This window comes from Temnothorax americanus, unplaced genomic scaffold (genome assembly GCF_048541705.1).
Source record: "Temnothorax americanus isolate GAGA-0224 unplaced genomic scaffold, ASM4854170v1 Scaffold199, whole genome shotgun sequence".
NCBI lineage: Eukaryota > Metazoa > Arthropoda > Insecta > Hymenoptera > Formicidae > Temnothorax > Temnothorax americanus.
In genome coordinates, this window is record NW_027509337.1 from 75,854 (window position 1) to 95,825 (window position 19,972).

Below are 19,972 nucleotides of genomic sequence, written 5' to 3' on the forward strand. Positions count from 1 at the left end.
GACACATACGCCTCCGTCACCGTCATCGGCGCTTGTGTCCGATGACCAGACCCGCTGGCCCCGACCCTGGAATATGTCCAGGCGGCCCAGCGAGTCTCCCACCCAGGAGGTAAGAGAAAACCTACCCTTAATAAGAGTAAGAAACCAGGATCGTGGCCCTTAGCATTACCCAGGATCACGACGGGGACGTGGCCGCGTGGATCCCATTTTATTTTTTTGTGTCCTTTTTTATTTGTTTATTGTTTTGTAATTTTTTTGTGTTTTTATTTGTATGTTGTTTTTTAATTTTTATATTTGTATTTTAACAATTCAAAAAAAAAAAATTAAATTAATTAAATGTTACATTATAACTAACTTTAGAGAGAGTAATATTAATTAATGGCTATTCTTTATAGTCTTTACAATAATGAGGACGCTTTGATTGCTGGGATCAAAAAAGTGAGTAAAACATATATAATGTGTACACCAAGCGCACCTAATTAAAGCATTATCTTCACAATACTTGCAGGATGTATCATAATTTTCAAAACAGTATCGGACAGGAGTCTTGCATTTAGGTGGTTTTTCTCGAATATATCCACTTTTATACCATGCATATTTAAACATGTTTACAAACCTGGCTGAAGAAAACTGGTTATGAATCAGCGACTGAAGTTTTAATACATTGTTTCTTGCATGTAAATTGACATCAAAGCCATACAAAATTACCAGATCTGAAAAATGTTTTAAAAAATTTTTCCATGGTCTGAACCCATAAACATCTAGGGGTTGAATCATACCAGTTGTCCCAGCAGGAATTGTAAAAATATTGACATCTTTGCCTTCTAGACAAACGTTGTCAAAATTTTTCTTTGTTGGTCCTGTCCACGAATCTAAACATAAAACCGATTGTTTATCAACCACAGATAAGTAAATATCTTTGTACTATTGAACTGCCAGGTCAGATGATAATTTCCCAGATTTTGAAGGTACTACGACAATATTTTCTGCTTTATATATGTTCATTTCAACAACAGGTCCGAACTGCCCACCCGTTTCTTGTAAAACAATAAATAAAGGCGACTTGAGTAATCCACTAGCTGATACAATCGGTTGCATGGTATAGCTATGTGTTAATGAATTCTTCGATTGTGTTAAACATTCAACTTTTGCTGTTCCTTTAAAAGATAATGTTCGTCCTGCATGTGATTCATAATTAAAACCAGACTGATCTGAATTATGAACATTATCAGCTCCTAATAATGAGATTTGTTCCCTAATTTTGGATACAAATTGATTTGCTTCTTGTACTAAATCATCTTTCTTTGATAAAAGCGTTTGGGTAGTGAATTTATTAATTTTTCTGGATACGATTCCGTGTTTTATTTTAAAATTGTGAATCCACTTTGATGAAGCCGTGAAAAGTTCTCGAGGTAGTTGTACTCATTTCTTGCATTTAAAGCCCATTTCTTAATATCAATATCATGAATTGGTTATTAACTTCAAATGTGCATTTTAAAACTGTTTCATGACATATTTGCTAATTTCCAATAATTTTTCGTTCCTTGTGCCACCTTCTTTTATTTGCTTTTCCCATCTATATAACATTGTAATATTTTGAACTTTTTTAAATTTACTTCGTATGTACACATTCAAATTTTAAATTTTTCTTTGTACCAGAATGCCAATATTGAACAGTTTTTTCTTTATATTCAAAATCTATCATGCTTTTAACTTTTTTATTATTATTAATAATAGCGTTATAATCATCATGGAAATCTTCTTCAATTGCATGGATTTCAGGAAACGCAGTATTTTCTTCGCAACATAAAGTGGTATAACTTTCAAATATCAAGGCAGAATCAATGGAGTCTTTAATTATATTCTCCAATTGTGACGCAAAAGCTCTCTCATCATCATTAATAGCTGAATCAATATTATATTGTAGATAATTAAAAGCTTCTTGTAACAATTTTAAAATGTTTCTTACATTTATCGTCATTTTTTTGTATACGTTTTCGGTATAAAAATACGTAATTGGTGAGCTTAAGGTGTTTACTGATTTTTAAATTAATTTAAGGATGTTTTATAGGGACAGGTCCAGCAAAAAGTCATGGAAATCTTAAAAACACCGATATTAATTCTCTAGAGATCCAAAGACAAAAAAAATGTATACAAATAGTTACGACAAGTCTTAAAAAACGTAGATTTAGTGACTGTAAATAACTGTTACTACTATTTTTTTCTTAAACAAAGTCTCGGCAAAATAATTTTTGACAGTGAATTTGCCCTGAATTCAACTTTAAAAAATTAAATCTGTGAAAAATTATAAAATAAAGTAATTGCTCTAAACTCGTAATTTTAGTCATATTCAATAATATAAATTAAGTATATTGTATAAACATGAAAATTATATTTATATTATAATGATATTTGCTGTAAATATATTAATAAGCTACGCAGCTAAATGTGACAACACTATACAATCCAAAAAGGTTGGGAGGCCTGTTTTCACACACACGTACTTATACAAATCAATGCTATATTGGAGGTTATTGAAAAAGCTTGTTGTTCAACCGTATTATTATCGCACAAAAAATGTATCGATGGAAAGGAAAAATCGCTACTGAAAAACAATATAAGAAAAGACTTGCGCAACAGAAGAACGGATATAAAAGAAAAAAAATCCAGTGCAAGAAAGTATTGAGAATGCTGAAGGAAGTGTTCCAGAGGTTATGCATGGACCACGTATCGTCGAATTACAATTTTTAGGTGAACAACTGTGGTGCATCTCATGTAAAGAGGCATTATTGCTACAATTTCTGGAGACTGAGATACATCAAGGGTTAGCATCAGAACTAACTATTAGATGTCACAAATGTTTGCTGTTGAATAAGGTCATTACGAGCAAAACTCATATTCATGAATCCGGAAATAGATGCAACCTTCGTTATGACATTAATTCAAAATGTGCACTAGGTAAAAATATTATTTTTTTACTTAAAAGTTAGATTTTAAAGCTGTATAATGTAAGGTTAATTTTTATTATGTTTCATTTTTTTTAGGAGCACTTCACAGTGGATTAGGCTGGTCACAATTAAATAAACTGTTTGCATGTATGAATATACCCTGCTTCAATTTTATAACTTTTAAAAAATATGAAAAAGAAGTTGGATTAGCGGCAGAAGCAGTGGCAAAAAAAAGCTGTAAAAATGCTGTAGCGCTAGAAAGGCAGAGATCTATAGATGAAGTAGTTACTACCGAAAAATTATTGTAATTATCTAATTTTTCATTGGTTTATTGTCCCTATTTTCCTGGTTACAGATTCTTTCTTCGAAATAAAAAATGAAAGTATCAAAAAAGTAAGATTACTTGCTTGAAGTAACCTTACTTTACTATAATAATATATAAAATAATACATAAAATAATAAAGACACCTTACTCAAAAAATAATCCATAATCATAAAACTTAGTATAGGTTTTTGAATTGTATATATAATTATTAACCGAAGTTCTGTAAATTATAATACTTTAATGACAAAATTAATTTAGACGTTCTTAATGTCAAATTCTAAATTATTACGCGTATTAATAATTCTTTTATGTTTTTAAGAAATAAATTTACATTTTTTACGGATTTTTAAGTAACATTTTTGTTCGAGAAGTCGAACATGGGCCGCGCGCGCCTGACAAATGCGCGTCCGGCCAACACGCGCTTATCAGATTGCGCGGCTCGCCGCGGCGCGTCGTCGGCTCACGTACAATTACTCGCGTTTAAAGTACGTTCGAGTAGCAATTTAAGGCGAAGCCGCGCAAGGACCAGCATCGAATCCTACCGCTATACTCGGCGATCTCGCCTTGAGGAAGCGTTGAGAGACTCGAATTATATTTTTTGCCGCGTCGAGTGAGACTCTGTCTCTTCCGAGCAGTACTCATTGAGCGTCGAGAGACTTCTCCTCCGCTCATTGCACTCCTGTGGAGCCATCGTGGAGACCGTGGCCCCCTCCAAGCCCGACGCCCCTTCCGGGCCCGGCACAGTGGAAGTGGAGGCGCGGAGTGGCCCCACTCCGACCACGGCCAGAAGGAAGAGGTGCCGAACCAGGACGCGGAGCCAGCGACGACGGAAGCGCCTCTCCCACCCGCCGGTACCCCAGGAGCGGCACACGAAGGAGGCGGAGCCCGCTAAACCGGTGTCGCAGGAACGGCACCAAGAGCCACCGGCCCACGTGCTATCTCGTCTGGCCAACCAGCCAGTACCGCAGGAGCGGCAGGTAACGAAACGGGAGCTGGACAAGGGACAGGCGATACGTCCGTGGAAGCTCATTCCCTTGGAGCTCCCGGAGGTGCGCCGCACCAGGCCAGCCGGACTGAAGCTCCCGAAACGGGATTGCCGCATTTCTCGGCCACCGGCTCTCCACTTGATCCGCGGTAAGGAGACACGGACCACAGCGTGCCAGACGGTGCTCAGGAGAGCTCTTCTGGCTCCGGCATTGCCAGAGGACCCACCGGATCAACCGACGGACAAGCCACCGCGCACCCCGGGCTCTAAAATCGACCGCAACAACAACTCGGTCCTCTCAGAGCCCCTTGCAAAGAAGGCCTTCCGCCAAATTAACTTTTAACAGTGCATTAGCACTTACATTTTTTGATTAGGCGCCTACAAGGCGCCGCCTAAGACCACGCAAACACAATGTATATAAACTAGACAGAATATATTGTCATTTGTTACCAAATCTTGTCACGCTGACTCACCGCCACCGTCCTGATCCCTATTGCGACCCCACGATATCGAACAATTTTTTTAATTTTTAAGAATTTATCGCATTCTATTATAATGCTTTATCGCTAACTGTTATAATTCTTTAGTTATTTTTCTTCACTTTGGGAGTAAAATATAATAGTTAAAATATATTTTTAAATTATTTTTGTAGTAATGTAGTAATGTGTAGTAATTTTAACAAAAAATTGAAATAAAAAGTATTCTCAATTGTATTTTTTGAAAGTTGTTTCCGATTATTATATACAGGCCTGAGGAATTCCAAACAGGATTTATTATTCCACACCAAGAGTCACAGAGCGTATCACCTAATGATAAAGTTCGTGTGATGGTGTCTTATGACATGGGATGGAGTACAAGAGGATCCAGTCGAAATTATGATAGCCTAAATGGCTTTGGTGCTGTCATTGGTCATTACAGCGGAATGGTCTTAGATTACGCGACTTGCAACAGAAAATGTAAAAAGTGTGATAATAATGATGGACACGTTCCTGACCACGATTGTCGTCGAAATTTCTACGGTTCTGCAAAAGCCATGGAGCCTTGTGTACGGAAAAAACTAGTCGTCGAGAGTGAAATCCTCAAATCCCAAAATGTAGAGGTTGGAGTTTTGATAGGGGACGACGATAGTTCCACCATTGCTGCTTGTCGAAGCGCTAGTAATCATTTTATCCTCAAACAATCTGATAAAAATCACGCGTCAAAAGGTGTCAAAAAACAACTCTATGGTATTAAAAAAAAACATAAAGAGCTGACAAAGGAGGGTATTACATATCTTCATAAGTGCTTTACGTATGCCATTGCGCAAAATACAGGAAATAGCATAGCTATGACCGCAGTTATACGTAGTATTCCACATCATGCTTTCAACGATCATACTCAATGTGGCATATGGTGCGGTTACATAAAAAATAAAGAAAATTATGATCATCGTGCTGTGCCTGGAGGATTTAGTAATCAAAATTTGTTTCAAGATTTGAAAGAAGTGTTTTATAAATTGACTGATAACGCTGCAAAGTTTGCCTGTGGAGCCTCTAGTAATCGCAATAAAAGTTTAAATGCCACAATGGCAAGTAAAGCCCCCAAATCCCGTTGTTACAGCATGAGTGCATCCGCAGATTTTCGATTTTCATGCAGTGTAGCTCAGAAAAATCTTGGGGAAAAATACACCCAAGACATAGCAAACCAAATTCAGCTATCATCCGGAAAGCACCATTTACGTCATATCTCCAAGACAGACAAAACTTATTTGCAACGGAAAGCCCGTATAAATACTCATCAATATAAAAAAAGCGTATGGAACAAAAGAAACTTCGTAGCATTCTGCGCTATCGAAGAGAAAATAGCGAAGGGCTTACATATAAAAGTAATTGTGGCTTATTGACTCAGCCAGCTGTACCTATTGAGGAAGAAAATAACGAGCGTGATAACGAGAGTGATATTCCGATCATTCTCTTTGATCTAGAAACTTCAAGCCTGAGACGAGATTGCGACATCTTGCAGATTGCAGCTAAATCTGTCAAAAAGCATTTTGATATTTATATCAATCCAACGCAGCAAGTCTCCATAGGTGCGACTGCAGCCAATGGTTTAATCAATTGTTATGGAGATCTTATGCACCATGGACTCAAAGTGTCATCAGTTCCAATGAAAGTTGCATTGGAAAAGTTTTTGAAATGGATTGAGAGTTTTGAGACGAAGTGTGGTCTCGCTGCTCATAATTTATGTTTTGATGGTCCTAGATTATATGATGCTATAAGGAAACACAATCTCGACGATAAATTTTCTAGTTTAATACATGGTTTTGTGGATACGCTACCCATAATTAGACAAATGACTGGAAAAAAAGATAAAGGCGCCTGTACATTAAGTGGATTAGCGAATTCACTAAATATTGATGCTGTAGGAGCACATAACGCAATCTATGACTGCAGTCTGTTAGATAAAGTATTACATGCTTTAAAAATTACAAATGAAATCTTATTACAAAATGTCACGTTATACGATCAAAAAATAAACGATTGGAACGTTCAAGATCAAGATAAAGAAAACTTTGTAATGCTAGCACCACTCGAAAAAATCTTAGGGGCAGCGACTCGTAAAAAATTGGCAAAAGCTGCAATAAGCCTAAACACTTTGCAAAACGTGTACTCTACATCTGGAACTGTTGGTATTCAAGAGTTTTTCAAAAAAAAGAAAATAAGGTTGTCCATTTTTACGGAAAAACAATTAAAAAAATTATTGATTTTCTTACTAAAAAAAATTAATTATAAGATTATTAGAAAGTATATTGTATACGATAAAAGAAATGTTTATAAAATATGTTTATAAAAGAAATGCTAATGTTTATAAAATGGATATAATTTATGAGTATAACTTATTTTATATTAAAAAAATGTTTCTGTTTGTGTCGTTATATAAAATGTTTATTTGTATTTTGTTTTAATTATTTGTGATTCTCCAATTAAACACGGAATGTCTACTTTAATATTGTGTAATTATTGAAAAGTTCTTGTCTCAAAAACTAACAAAATTAATTATAAACTTATTTTTCAAGTATACATGCTTCACGGACGGAGCAGCTGATTGCGGTGTTGCCACACTTCCATACTGCGCGCGCCGATAGTCCGATCACGAGTCCGATCCGTCAATAATTTCATTAATCTTTTTGCAATTTCTTCAAAACTATGTTGTAAATCGTTTCAAATTTTGTTGCTATATTTTTGTTTGTTGATGATCTATTTGTGTGTAAAATATCACTATATTCGTTACATTTTTTAATGTCTTTTTTAACACTTTTCTCTGTAACGCCATAAGGTTACATGTTAAAACTCGGATATTAAAAAATTGATAACTTTTTATCTAAATTGTGAATCGATCTGAAATTTGGCCCCGAACTTTGAAAGAGTATACAGAATATGATACTAAATTTTCATCAACTTTGTTACATTTTGCCTAACTATATAAAACATCTTTAATCGAGATTAGAACACCGTTGAAACTCTTAACGACCAACGCAATTGTCCGAGAAACTTTCTTCTTTGAAATATGGACTGCAGGATGTGAATGTGAATGTGAGTGTAAATGTGAATATAAATATGAAACAATATTTACTCAATTTTACGAATATTTTTTTAAACAAGCGATTAGACAGATTTGGATGAATAGGCCACTAATGTATTAAATGTACAATAAGATTTGCGAATGATTCGAACATACATGTCCTGGAAAGCGAATAGTAGAAATGGGCTCGGGGCATCTCATGTAAACAAAAGGCGCTTGCCTCCGCAGAAAGATAAACTCGCTTGTTCCTGCGCTACTGCCTTGTCCCCACTCTTTCGCTCGCGCCTTTGGTTGTCCACCTTTCGATCAGTAACCCGTATTGGCAGGATTGCAAGTTCCTTGTTTTTTTCTCGATGCTAAACACGTTAATGGAGATGTCGTTGTGATTTTCAAAAATTTTAATTTGATTCAACGTCATTGGAAACTCAATGTCCGTAAGATTTAGCACCGACGTGTAATGTGGATACAACAATTCCCGTTCTGCATTTCTTTGGGCTGGATGCAGAGCAGCCACCACTGACCATGCGAAACATGCATTGTCTATTGATTGAACGTTTATCACCGTTCTCTTCAATTTAATTTCTCGCGGTATTTCTACAAAACACATGTTACTACACGATCTTTTTTCTAACACAATTTGTTGTACTCACGACTTCCAATTCTCGACTACTGAGCGTATCCCCCAGATTCGTCATTTTATATCCTACTAATGATGCTGATGCATCGTTTGCTTTTTTATCGAAAAATGTACGATTTGCAGTTTTGCACGTGTTCGATGAAATCATTGCGAGACACGTATGTTCTTGAAAACGATATCATACCATTGACTTTCGGTGATTTGATCTGTATAATTGCAGCAGTCATACATCGGCGCTATTTGCAAAATTTGCAGTTTTGCACGTGTTCAATGAAATCATCGCGAGACATGTCGCGACATGTTCTTGAAAACAATATCGCTCCTTTGACTTATGCGAAATTGCAAAATTTGCAGTGTATGCACACCATGCAGTAAAACAGAAGAAACAATACGCGATGCTCTAGTGGGAACAAGAGGAAAAGGCAATAGAAAAAGTATATAAGAAAGAATGAAGCGAGTCAAAATCACAGTCTGTGATTTGAAGGTCTACGCGTTGGTACATCGATTGGAAAAAATTATAGCGAGATGACAATAATTCCGATATGGATCGCGCGTTAACGGACGACAGTGATTACTTCAGCGATGAAGAAGATGGTCGTAAAGAAGTCATTGAAAGAATAGTGTCGCGTGAGGAAATCGTTGCACTAAATTTACATACAAAAAAGTGCGTACTATTTTTTTTATTATTCAACGGGTGGTGCACTTGCACTATGTCGTTCATGCATGAGAGCTGTATCGGGCTTCGTTGGATGAGACTCTGACCCTGTCGGCGGTCGCGCGACTCGTCCTGCCATGGCGCAAGCGAAGCTCGACGTGCCGGAGAAATCTGGCGGCGGCATTAAAGAGAAGGATAAGGATTCCGAGGAAAAGGAAGGTCCCACTGTTGTGCCAGAATGCGCAGTATGCCTGCAGCCTTGTATCCATCCAGCACGATTACCCTGCAGCCATATATACTGTTATCTGTGCGTAAAGGGTGTCGCTAATCAGAGCAAGCGGTGTCCGATGTGTCGTCAAGAGATCCCACCGGATTTTCTCGAGAGACCTCAGCTGGTGGAAGTGGAGGAGCCTCAGAAGGAGTCGGAACATCCCGAGGAAGAGTACCAATGGTTTTACGAAGGTCGAAATGGTTGGTGGAAATATGATCCGAGGACAAGCAATGATCTGGAGACTATTTACAAACTAGGGGACGCGCAATGCGAACTTTTGATCTGTGACATGCTTTACGTAATTGACTTTGAAAAGAAATGTCAATATATATAGAAAATACAACCCACGTTACAAACGTAATATCAAACGTGACAGAAAAGATGCTCCGTGCAAGGGTGTCTCGGGTGTACAATAACATTTGTAAAATGGATTATTTGTCCGTTAAGATCGAAGATCCACTTCCAAACCCATATTTAACAACATACTCAACTATATTCATTGGTTTCATACAGCATTATACAAATACTTGATATCGGGTATATACATGCATGCACAATCACGTTCAACATTGCACACGATATTGTTTAGCGTGTGATTGAGTCACGTGCGAGAAACAGCACAATGAGTGAGTACCGCTAATTTTCGTATATACTTGTGCAAAAAAAACTTTTATAAACATAATTGTATTTTTTCAGTTTTGATAAACCCCGCTACACGCCTCGTATTTTGGGAAAGAGATTTGCCTTAACATCGACCGCATATAAATTTTTAGATATTGGAATCAACGCTGGACCTATGTTCTCTGTGGATATACTTATTGGCGATAACCGAGGCAATCGGATAATTCTGCCTAATGCAATGTGGGTGACATTCATCGAAAAACGTGCAGGTATTCAGCGACTCGTGCAGTCGCCGGCACCATCATCGCTAACGTTTCGAGATTTGGAACTCGTTAAAATACGCGACGATTACGGATAAGACTGCTTCGATACGCTTTGCACCGTGGTTACATTTCTGACAAAAGGACCTTTTGTAGTCATTGATTGCTCGCGACAAAACGAATCTGTCAAGAGCGCCACTGTGGATGTGCGAATAGAATTTGACTGCAAAGAGAATGTACCGGCAAATACTACCGCCTATTGTCTCATTTTGCATGATCGCGTAATCGAATACTGTCCGTTGTCGAACGTAGTGCTCAAAATCATGTAAATTGCAATATCAGCAGATATTGCAATATAAGAGACATTGATGTACCGCGATAAGATACAGATTGCTCCATCGTTTCGTCATGATCGTACCGACGTTTATCGATCTGCAAGGATTTACCGTCGGGATGAAATTTGTCGTGAAAGAGGTGGCAGTTCTGAGAAACGGGACCGTTTTGGCACATTACATTTTTACTTGTCCCATGCCATGGAGTCTCCTCATGAAATCCGACAAGTCATGCGCTTCCTGGTTGATTGCAAATCACCATGAATTACGATGGGAGGATGGAAACATGCCGTACAGCATGGCGAAACATCTAATTACATCGGCCGTACTAGGAGAGGGCGACGAGACGTTGACTCTTGTGTACGTCAAGGGATGCCAGAAACGAGAATGGCTGGTGGATCTGCTTGAGAATAAAACAAAAAAAAATCTAAAAATTGAGACTTTGGATGCAGATTACGAAGATATCGAATCTTTAAATAATCTAGATGTTACTAATACTGTAAGATGCGAAAAACATGTTAAGAATTGCGCGTTGCAAAATGTATTAAAAATATTTAACTGGTGGTCGCGACACCAGAAAAATTATGATTTTTTGAAATAAACTATATATGTATATATAAATGTTTTATTTCCTTTTCCCACATACTTTGTAGTATAATATTGTTGCGCTCGCCGAGTCGTTCGTTCACTCACACACGCTCACACTCCCGACGCTCGCGGAAATAAGTAAACACTGCAGTGATTAAGGAGAACAAACTTAAGGTTTATTAAAGGCTCGCGATACAGAGGAGCGTTGACCACGTCCGCACGGTCCAGCAGCTCGAGAACAAATCCCTCAGCTGTTACATTAAATCAATAAAATCAATAACTGGCTCGTTACTAAGGACAGGCTACATTCGACTTTCCGTTGCACGCTTCAGCTGGGTGTCGGAAAGGTATACCGGGCGGCATGCACGCAACACTGCCCCCCTTCTTTAGATTGTCGTCCCGACAATCAAAAAGGCAGCCTGCTAACTAGGAAAGCCGCTGACTGGACGGTTTTTTGCTCTCCTCGTACTGCTGCACCGAGTTATTGAGCTCCGTCCATTCCAGCCTCCACAACAGGTCCTCTCCATCGTGCGACTCCAGGATACCGGAACGGCTTCCTGCCCTACCCTGGGTTGTTGCCACAGGTTACCGGGTACCGTCCTCTTCTTGGTCCCAACCGCACTCCGGAGCTTCTTCTTCTCATAGAGCTGGCCAGACTCTACGACGAAGATCCTGCTTGACCTCTGACTCCTGCCGCCGGTGCTCCTTTTCCCTCTTGAGCTTTGCGCGCTTGGATCTTCTTTCTTCGGGATCAGAGGGGGAAATACTTCCGTGGACCCATCGCTCTAAGAGCTCTCTGTCCCCTGCCCCGGCATTCGCTCTCAGTCTCACGGGAAAACCACGGACAAAAACTGTGAGAGAAGCAGTCCAGAAAGGTTTTCCAGGAGAAGACTGCAATTTCCCTGCCGTCATGCTTTATCCGTATGCTGTTAATATCTGTAACAAAACATTTGAAACGCAGAAAAATCGAACAAAAACTAATTAGTAACTTCTTAAAAATATTTAAGTACGGGCCCAGACTCAGGTCGAATCAAATCAACACTTCCCCTAATACGAAATCGGAAAATTATTCCCTTTCCTGAAAAGGAGCCAAACGATCTGCATGAACAATTTTATTTTTACGACGAGGAGACTCTTGGATACAATACACAACATCACTAAGTCTTTTAATTATTACCCATGGTCCTACCCACGGACTCTGCAATTTCGGGGCTTTCCCCGCAATTCGTTGAGGATTATAGAACCAGACTTTTTGTCCCGGTTTGAAAAGTACTCGTCTAGAACGTCGATCATACCAGGACTTAACGTTTTTGGATCTAATTTGTAGATGATGTCTAGCAAACTGATGGATGAGATCCAATCTGTTCCTTAAATTGGATATGTATTCTACCTCTCCGTCCTCCTCCCTTATTAACGAAGGAGGACTTCTTCTAAGAAGATCTAAAGGTAAACGTAAATCCTGTCCTAGATACGTTTCCGCCGAAGTTACTCCAGTGGTTTCGTGTTTTGAAGAACGAAAAGCTAGTAGAAACAAAGGAATCCATCGATCCCAATCTTTTTGACTTTCACAAATGAACTTTGCCAAATAATCTAAAATAGTACGATGCTGACGCTCGACCTGCCCATCTGATTGTGGATGGAGAGGGGTCGTACGAGTTTTTCTAATCCCCATCAGAGAGGTCATTTCTTGGAAAAGCCGGGACTCAAAGTTTCTCCCTTGGTCTGTATGCAACTCCAAAGAAACTCCGTGTCGAGAAAATACCTGATTTACTAAAGATCTTGCCACTGTATTGGCTCTTTTATTTTTAAGAGGCATAGCTTCTGGCCATTCAGTAAAGCTATCGACTACCACCAGTAGATATCTATTTCCGTTTGTAAAAGTAGGCAAGGGACCTAAAATATCCACTTGTATCCTTTCAAAAGGAGCTCCTACATTGTAGATTTGCAAAGATGATTTTCCCTTACCGATGGGACCTTTCCTAGCAATGCAAATCTTGCAGGTAGCACACCATCTTTCTACATCCTTTTTACAAGTGGCCTAATAAAAACGTTTCCGAATCTTCTGTAACGTTTTATTAATGCCAAAATGTCCCCCAGAAGGTGAATTATGGGCCTCGTTCAGAATTTCTTGAATCCTTTGTTTAGGCGCGATAATTTGAAGAATGTTCTTCTGTAAATTTGGGAAGAGCCATTTCTTATATAAAACACCATCAATTATTGTCAACATCTCCCAATAAGTCCAATAAATTTTTAAAGAAGGCTCTCCAGGAGAAATTTCCTGCCAATCAAATCGTCTACCAGCCTTTTTGGCTTGAATTATTTTTGAAACAACCGGATCCTGAAGTTGAGCGGAACGCCATTCCTGGGAATTCTCCTCAGCGAAGACTCTACGTCCACAAGTCTCTTCTTTCGATCCTTCGTTGAGCTCTATTTTTGTACAGTAACGACAAGACGTCTCCAAACACGGACGTCTAGACAAACCATCCGCATTACCATGAGCCTTTCCGCTCCGATAACAGACGTCAAAATCGTACTGCTGCAGACGCTCCAACCATCTGGCCAATTGCCCTTCCAGATTCCGGAAAGACATCAACCATCGTAAAGAAACATGATCCGTTCTCACTAGAAATTTCCTTCCATATAAATAGTGATGAAACGATTTCACCGAGTCTATCACTGCCAATAACTCACGTCGGGTGACGCAATAATTTCGTTCGGATTTGTTTAACACTCGGCTAAAATAAGCGATCACCTTTTCTTCTTTTCCCTGAAATTGAGAAAGCACCGCCCCGATACCATGATTTGAGGCATCGGTGTCTAAAATAAACTGTCCTTCACCTGAAGGAAAAGCTAAAATAGGAGGAGAAGTCAAAACACATTTTAAATTCTCAAATGCCTCTTGGCATTCGGAAGACCAGACAAATTTATTATTTTCTTCCGTCAATCTGTACAAAGGTTTAGCCAAAATAGAAAAACCTTTGACAAATCTCCTATAATACGAGCAAAAACCAAGAAAACTTCGCACATGCTTCCGTGTTTTCGGAAGCGGCCAATGTTTAACAGAAGAAATCTTATCTGGGTCAGTTGCAACACCCTTTGCAGATATTACATGTCCAAGGTACTTTACTTCTCTTTTTAGAAATACACACTTCTTAGGATTGACTTTTAAATTAGCGTTTTGTAAGCGAAGAAAAACTTCTTTTAAATTACGCATTATTTCTTCAAAATTCTTTCCAAAAACAATGACATCATCTAGATACACAAAACAAATCTTAGAAATTAATCCTTTCAAAATTTTCTCCATAAGTCGCTCAAAAGTAGCAGGTGCGTTGCAAAGACCGAAAGGCATAACCGTGAATTGCCACAAACCGTTTCCGCAAGAAAAAGCTGTCTTTTCTCGATCCTTAGGATCTAATCTTACCTGCCAATATCCACTCTTTAAATCAAGAGTACAAAACCACGAATTCCCCGCTAAACAATCCAAAATATTGTCAATCCTTGGAAGAGGGAAGGAATCTTTCTTTGTTACGGCATTTACCTTTCGATAATCCACACAAAACCGTATAGAGCCATCTTTTTTTTTTACTAGAACAACCGGAGAAACCCAAGGGCTGCTTGATTCCTCAATTACTTTTTGGTCTTTCATCTCTTCCAAAATTTTATTTACTTCCGTTTGTAGATGAAGGGGAATTCGGCGAGGTACCTGCTTAATAGGGCAAGAATCAAACAATTCTATGGTATGACATAATACATCACAATTCCCGGCAATAATATTTTCGGAAAAGACATGATAAAATTCTTTCAAGAAATCAGCAAAGACAAGTTCCTGTAAAGGATTTAAATGTAAGAATTCTTGCTCAAATATCGGAAGAAGAGCAGGACAGTCCTCAGTTCGAGAACAAATTAGTCCGTGCTCAACTTCCACACTCTTCGTCAAACCGAGAGTGTTCTCTAAAAATTTATCCAAAACTTCCGCTTTCTCAAGAAAATCTGTCCCGAGAATACATTCGTCATTAATGTCTGCCACATAAAAAGGCATCTCAAAATTAAATTTGCCCAAAGAAATTGTGGCTAATACGCGAGAAGTTACCGGCACCCTCTCACCGGTAGGATATCTGAGATAACAAAAATCAAGAGAAACTTGCTTCAAATTATTCGCCAATCTTAAATTTAAAACCGACACATCTGAGCCCGTATCTATTCTAAAAATACAAGATTTATTGTCTAAAAATCCATTAACACAACAACGTTTGCGTGAGTCCGTGCCCACGCTTCCGAGACGGCGCACAATATTAGTTCTTCCGCGCGCGTAAACCGGAGCTCGGGCTTCGCCTGTCGAGCCAGCCCCGATCAACCCGACAGAAGCTAATTTTTTTGTTTCTGCGCGGGACATTCTGAACGGAAATGCCCGGTTGCCCCACATCCCCAACACTCCTTTGTTTTTCGGCGCTCATTTCCCTTTTGTCCCTTCGAAAATTTCTTTGTTTCAGGAACTTCTTTTTGGACGGAATGAGAATCTCCCGACGTAGCGTCATTTTTTCCCGAAAAACAATTTTGATTGATAAATCTGAGCGTCTTCGAACGCTCGATCGCTATTCGAAGCGACGTTACTCCCTCGACTTGAAGGGTACGCTTCACAAAACCGTCGGACAACGCGGCGACAAATTGAGAGCTCGCAATTTTATTGCGAACCTCGTGAGAGCATTCTGGATACGCTTTCTGTGAAAGCCTCTCCAGATCCGCGCCCAACGCTGCGAAATCCTCGCCCGGGCGCTGTTTCCGATTTGTGAACTGAAGATAGTAGTTTTGTGCAAGTTCACTTTCTCCGAAACGTAATTCCAATTTCGCCTTTAACTCTGCTCATTCGCAACGGCAATTAGCGAGAATTGAGAAAGAAACTCGCGTAACGGCGCCGTCCCGTCGTACGTATCGGGCTTTATTTTAATGCCGTGAGGAATTTTATCTCCGGACGCGTCTACACCCGCGCCCGTCACTCGCACCGCGCCGCTCGCGTTTTCACCCGAAAGAAAATTATTGGAGGGACTTAGCTCTAAAATCCTCTCCTGCATTCGATGAAGCTCGTCATCGCGCTGCTGTATCATCGCCGCGAACTCGGTTTCCCTCTGCATGCGCTCCGCGCGCATCTCACGAATCTCCTGCATCACTGCCTGCAGCGTAATCACTTCCGCCATCTCCGGAGCGTTCGATTGTGGAGTCGCTGATCGGAGCCGTTTTCTCGTGGGAGCGGTCGAAGCCATTTCGTCTTGATTAGCGCAGCTCGTCTATTTTTGATCCCGGACGAGCCCCCAAAATGTTGCGCTCGCCGAGTCGTTCATTCACTCACACACGCTCACACTCCCGACGCTCGCGGAAATAAGTAAACATTGCGGTGATTAAGGAGAACAAACTTAAGGTTTATTAAAGGCTCGCGATACAGAGGAGCGTTGACCACGTCCGCACGGTCCAGCAGCTCGAGAACAAATCCCTCAGCTGTTACATTAAATCAATAAAATCAATAACTGGCTCGTTACTAAGGACAGGCTACATTCGACTTTCCGTTGCACGCTTCAGCTCGGTGTCGGAAAGGTATACCGGGCGGCATGCACGCAACAATATAGATGTTTTAGCTGTTTTTAGCTGTTTTTTAGTTATTTTTAGTTGTTTGATAGCTGTTTAAAAGCTGTTTTTAGTTGTTTAAAAGAAGTTTGATAGCGGTTCAATAGCAGTTATACAGATCGGAGTTATACAGATAGCTGTTTTAGTTTTGATAGCTGTTCAAGAGCTGTTTGATAGCTGTTTTTAGCTGTTTCATAGCGGTTCAATAGCTGTTTTTAGCTGTTTCACAGTTGTTTGATAGCTGTTTTATAGCTTTTTTTAGCTGTTTCATAGCGGTTCAATAGCTGTTTGATAGCTGTTCAATTGCAGTTATACAGATTAAACCACTGAAAGTTAATGGTGCGATATCGTTTTTATGAACATACGTGTCTCGCGGTGACTTCATCGCACACGTGCAAAACTGTACATCGTAGATTCTACGCAAGGATGCTGAGATCATTGTGAAATTAGATATGTTAAACAAACGCTGTGACAATAGTAAGATATAGAAGGATGAATTTGAGGGTACGCTCAGTAGTTGTGGACTAGAAGTGAGAGTCAGTTAGTGTGCTTGATCGTGCGGTTTATACAACAATTGGTTCGCCATCTTAAGAGCTGTATATCAAAGCCCACCGATATGAGGGAGTACGCAAAACTTTGCAACCCGATACGTAATTCTAAATTCAAGATTGTGAAAATCAGCGAACCGCAGATGAGAAACTGTAGCAGATTGTATAAGAGGAGAGTCGACGTAGTGCGATATCTATTCCGTCGCAAAGTCGGAATCGCCGATCTCCGATCGCATCAAGATTTTCTCGATCTCCAAATAAATTGGTTCATCCTCGTAAGAGAAACGTTCCCTTTTTATCAAGATGGAAATGAAAGGGCCTGAAGAAATGGAAGTGCCTGGAGAAATGGAAGTAAATGAAGAGGAACATGAACAAGAACATGAACAAGAAATTGATGATGATGCAATTTTGTCAAACGATTCGTGTTACGACAGTGAAAAGTTTGAGGATGTTTCGAAAGTAATTTTCCGAGTATTAAACCAGGCTGAAGTGAATGCCTTAATTAGATGAATTGAAAAAGATGTGTTGCACATACTTTTATTATACTTCTGGTAATGTAAAATTTTGTGCATCGTGTACTGTGAGATTACGAGGATTATTCTCAATGTTGTACGCTGAGCGAAAACATGACACCCGCGCCTATATACTGATCGATGGTTTATTCTGTGCGTCGTGTGGAGGCCCACTACATCAAATAATGCCGTGTAATCTCTGTTCAATTTGCACTGTTTGTGATTGATAGTGCTACGTGGCAAAGACATGGTGTCCAAAGGCTGTCTGTATTGCATATCAATAAAACTGCAGTTTATGCTTACAGCTTCTTTCATGTGTTGCTTCTTTCTTACTTATCTGTGTTCAAAACTCTAAATATTTTGTATAAAATCATTGTTGTGTTGCAAATCCGAATGGCGCTGCGAAACACCGATAAGCGGCTCTTCCTACGAAGAAAAGTGAAAAGGACCGCGGTGTCACGCTAGTCGCAGGTCATAAATTATAGCTGCCTGCCATAGGCGCTCGCTCGCATTTGAAGTGTGAAATGACATCTGTTTATAAATACTATCGGCCGAACATCGACGCGAGGCGGCATTTGTTTATCGAACATGTCCCGACGCGCTCGCCTGATTCCCCCCCTCCCCCCTAGAACCTCCTCTATCTCGAAGCCTTCCCCCCCACCAAGAACGCAGATCACCCTCCCCCCGCCCCCCTCTCGGATGACGGCGGCGCTAGAGTCCCCCCCCGGCAGACTCCTCGGCCGCGAGTCCTTCCCCCCGCCCCTCACCCCCCTGAGATTCCCGGCCTAGAACTCTTATATATATCCTACTCACGAATTATTCCAGAAGTATGCAGAGCTTTGATCAACGTTCTACGTCATTTTGCAAAGGTAAGAACTAAATTTATTATTATTAGACGTATAATTCCAATTAATTCATTTATTTGTCATTATTTTATTATTTATGCAAAAAATCACAAATTATCTTTTATATTGTCCATATTTAAATACTCAGTCAACATTTGAAAAGGCGGAATTTCTTCTTGTTGTGCATTGTCGGTAGCCTCAGAAATCTCTGACAATGAGTAAAGTAAAGAGGGAGGGCGTGTTCTATCGCTACTTTCCTCGTAATAATGAGAATTAGAAGTATTGGACAAATTCTCATCATTGAATTTACTCATTGCCGCGTTAAATAATATATTATTCAATAGATGCTTTACAATAGTTTGTACTCTAGGCGTAAGCTTTCGCAGTTTATTTTCAACATGTTCTCCGTACGTTGCACACTCATCTCTCTGAACTGCACGTTTTAGAATAGCATACGCTTCTTCTTCACCATCTGAGGGGGATGCCGAATATTGTTCCCTCATTTTTTTATTACAGGAAAAAAAAAGTTTGACTTCCCTCTCCATTGTTCGATCATTTATTCCCATCCCGCTGATTGTGAGATTTATCGAGTGTTGCTTGAGTATCTTGAGTATCTGGTAGTATTTTGAATATCTTGAGTATCTGAAACTAAGTCATCTTCTTCTTACAAAAATAAAAACATACTAATATTAAATACAATACTGGAGTATAAATATAATCACTAACTAGATAAACTAAAATTGCTATTGCATTTTTCCAGATTCCCTGCACAGAAAACGAGTGGAGGAAGATTGCAAAAGATTTTGAAGTTTTGTGGAATTATCCACACTGTGTCGGAGCTTGTGACGGAAAACACATCGTGATACAAAACCCAAGAAACAGTGGCAGTAATTTTTTTGGTAAATATGTATAATGGCGGACCCAGCCCCAATGACCTTGACCTTGACATATGTTGTCAAGGTCACCCTCCTGAATGACCTTCGGAAGGTTTTAGCCGTCGCTCGTTACTCGTTAAAAAGTTATAAACAAAAAAAATTTGTAAAATATAGCAGCTATTTTGAGTATTGGAAGGCATAAATGACTAATATATATGTCGAAATAGTTCACGCATACACTTTCCACGCGAACCTAGGTCCACCCCCACCCTCCCCCTGCTTTCGGGGGATGTGCGGTAGCCCGTTCCTTGTTTACGTGTATACTGTTTATGCATACACAATATATATGTCGAAATAGTTCACGCATTCACTTTCCACGCGAACCTAGGTCCA

The 19,972-nt window shown here is 39.6% G+C and overlaps 1 protein-coding gene and 2 pseudogenes across 1 annotated transcript; 1 reads left to right on the top strand and 2 right to left on the bottom strand.

Annotated features, from left to right (window-relative positions):
• Window positions 1–208: 208 nt before the first annotated feature.
• On the bottom strand, window positions 209–1,981 carry LOC143896769 (uncharacterized; annotated as a pseudogene).
• Window positions 1,982–9,210: 7,229 nt separating this feature from the next.
• LOC143896763 (E3 ubiquitin-protein ligase rnf146-like) lies at window positions 9,211–9,879 on the top strand (annotated as a pseudogene).
• A 3,342-nt stretch (window positions 9,880–13,221) lies between these two features.
• LOC143896767 (uncharacterized) lies at window positions 13,222–13,773 on the bottom strand. Its single transcript, XM_077404779.1, has one exon. It carries the CDS (start codon window positions 13,771–13,773, stop codon window positions 13,222–13,224), a length of 552 nt encoding a protein of 183 aa, XP_077260905.1.
• Between the last annotated feature and the right edge of the window lie 6,199 nt (window positions 13,774–19,972).

Bases quoted from the DNA above. Each gene is read 5' to 3' on its own strand.
- LOC143896767 (XM_077404779.1), bottom strand. From the start codon at position 13,773: ATGTCTTTCCGGAATCTGGAAGGGCAATTGGCCAGATGGTTGGAGCGT.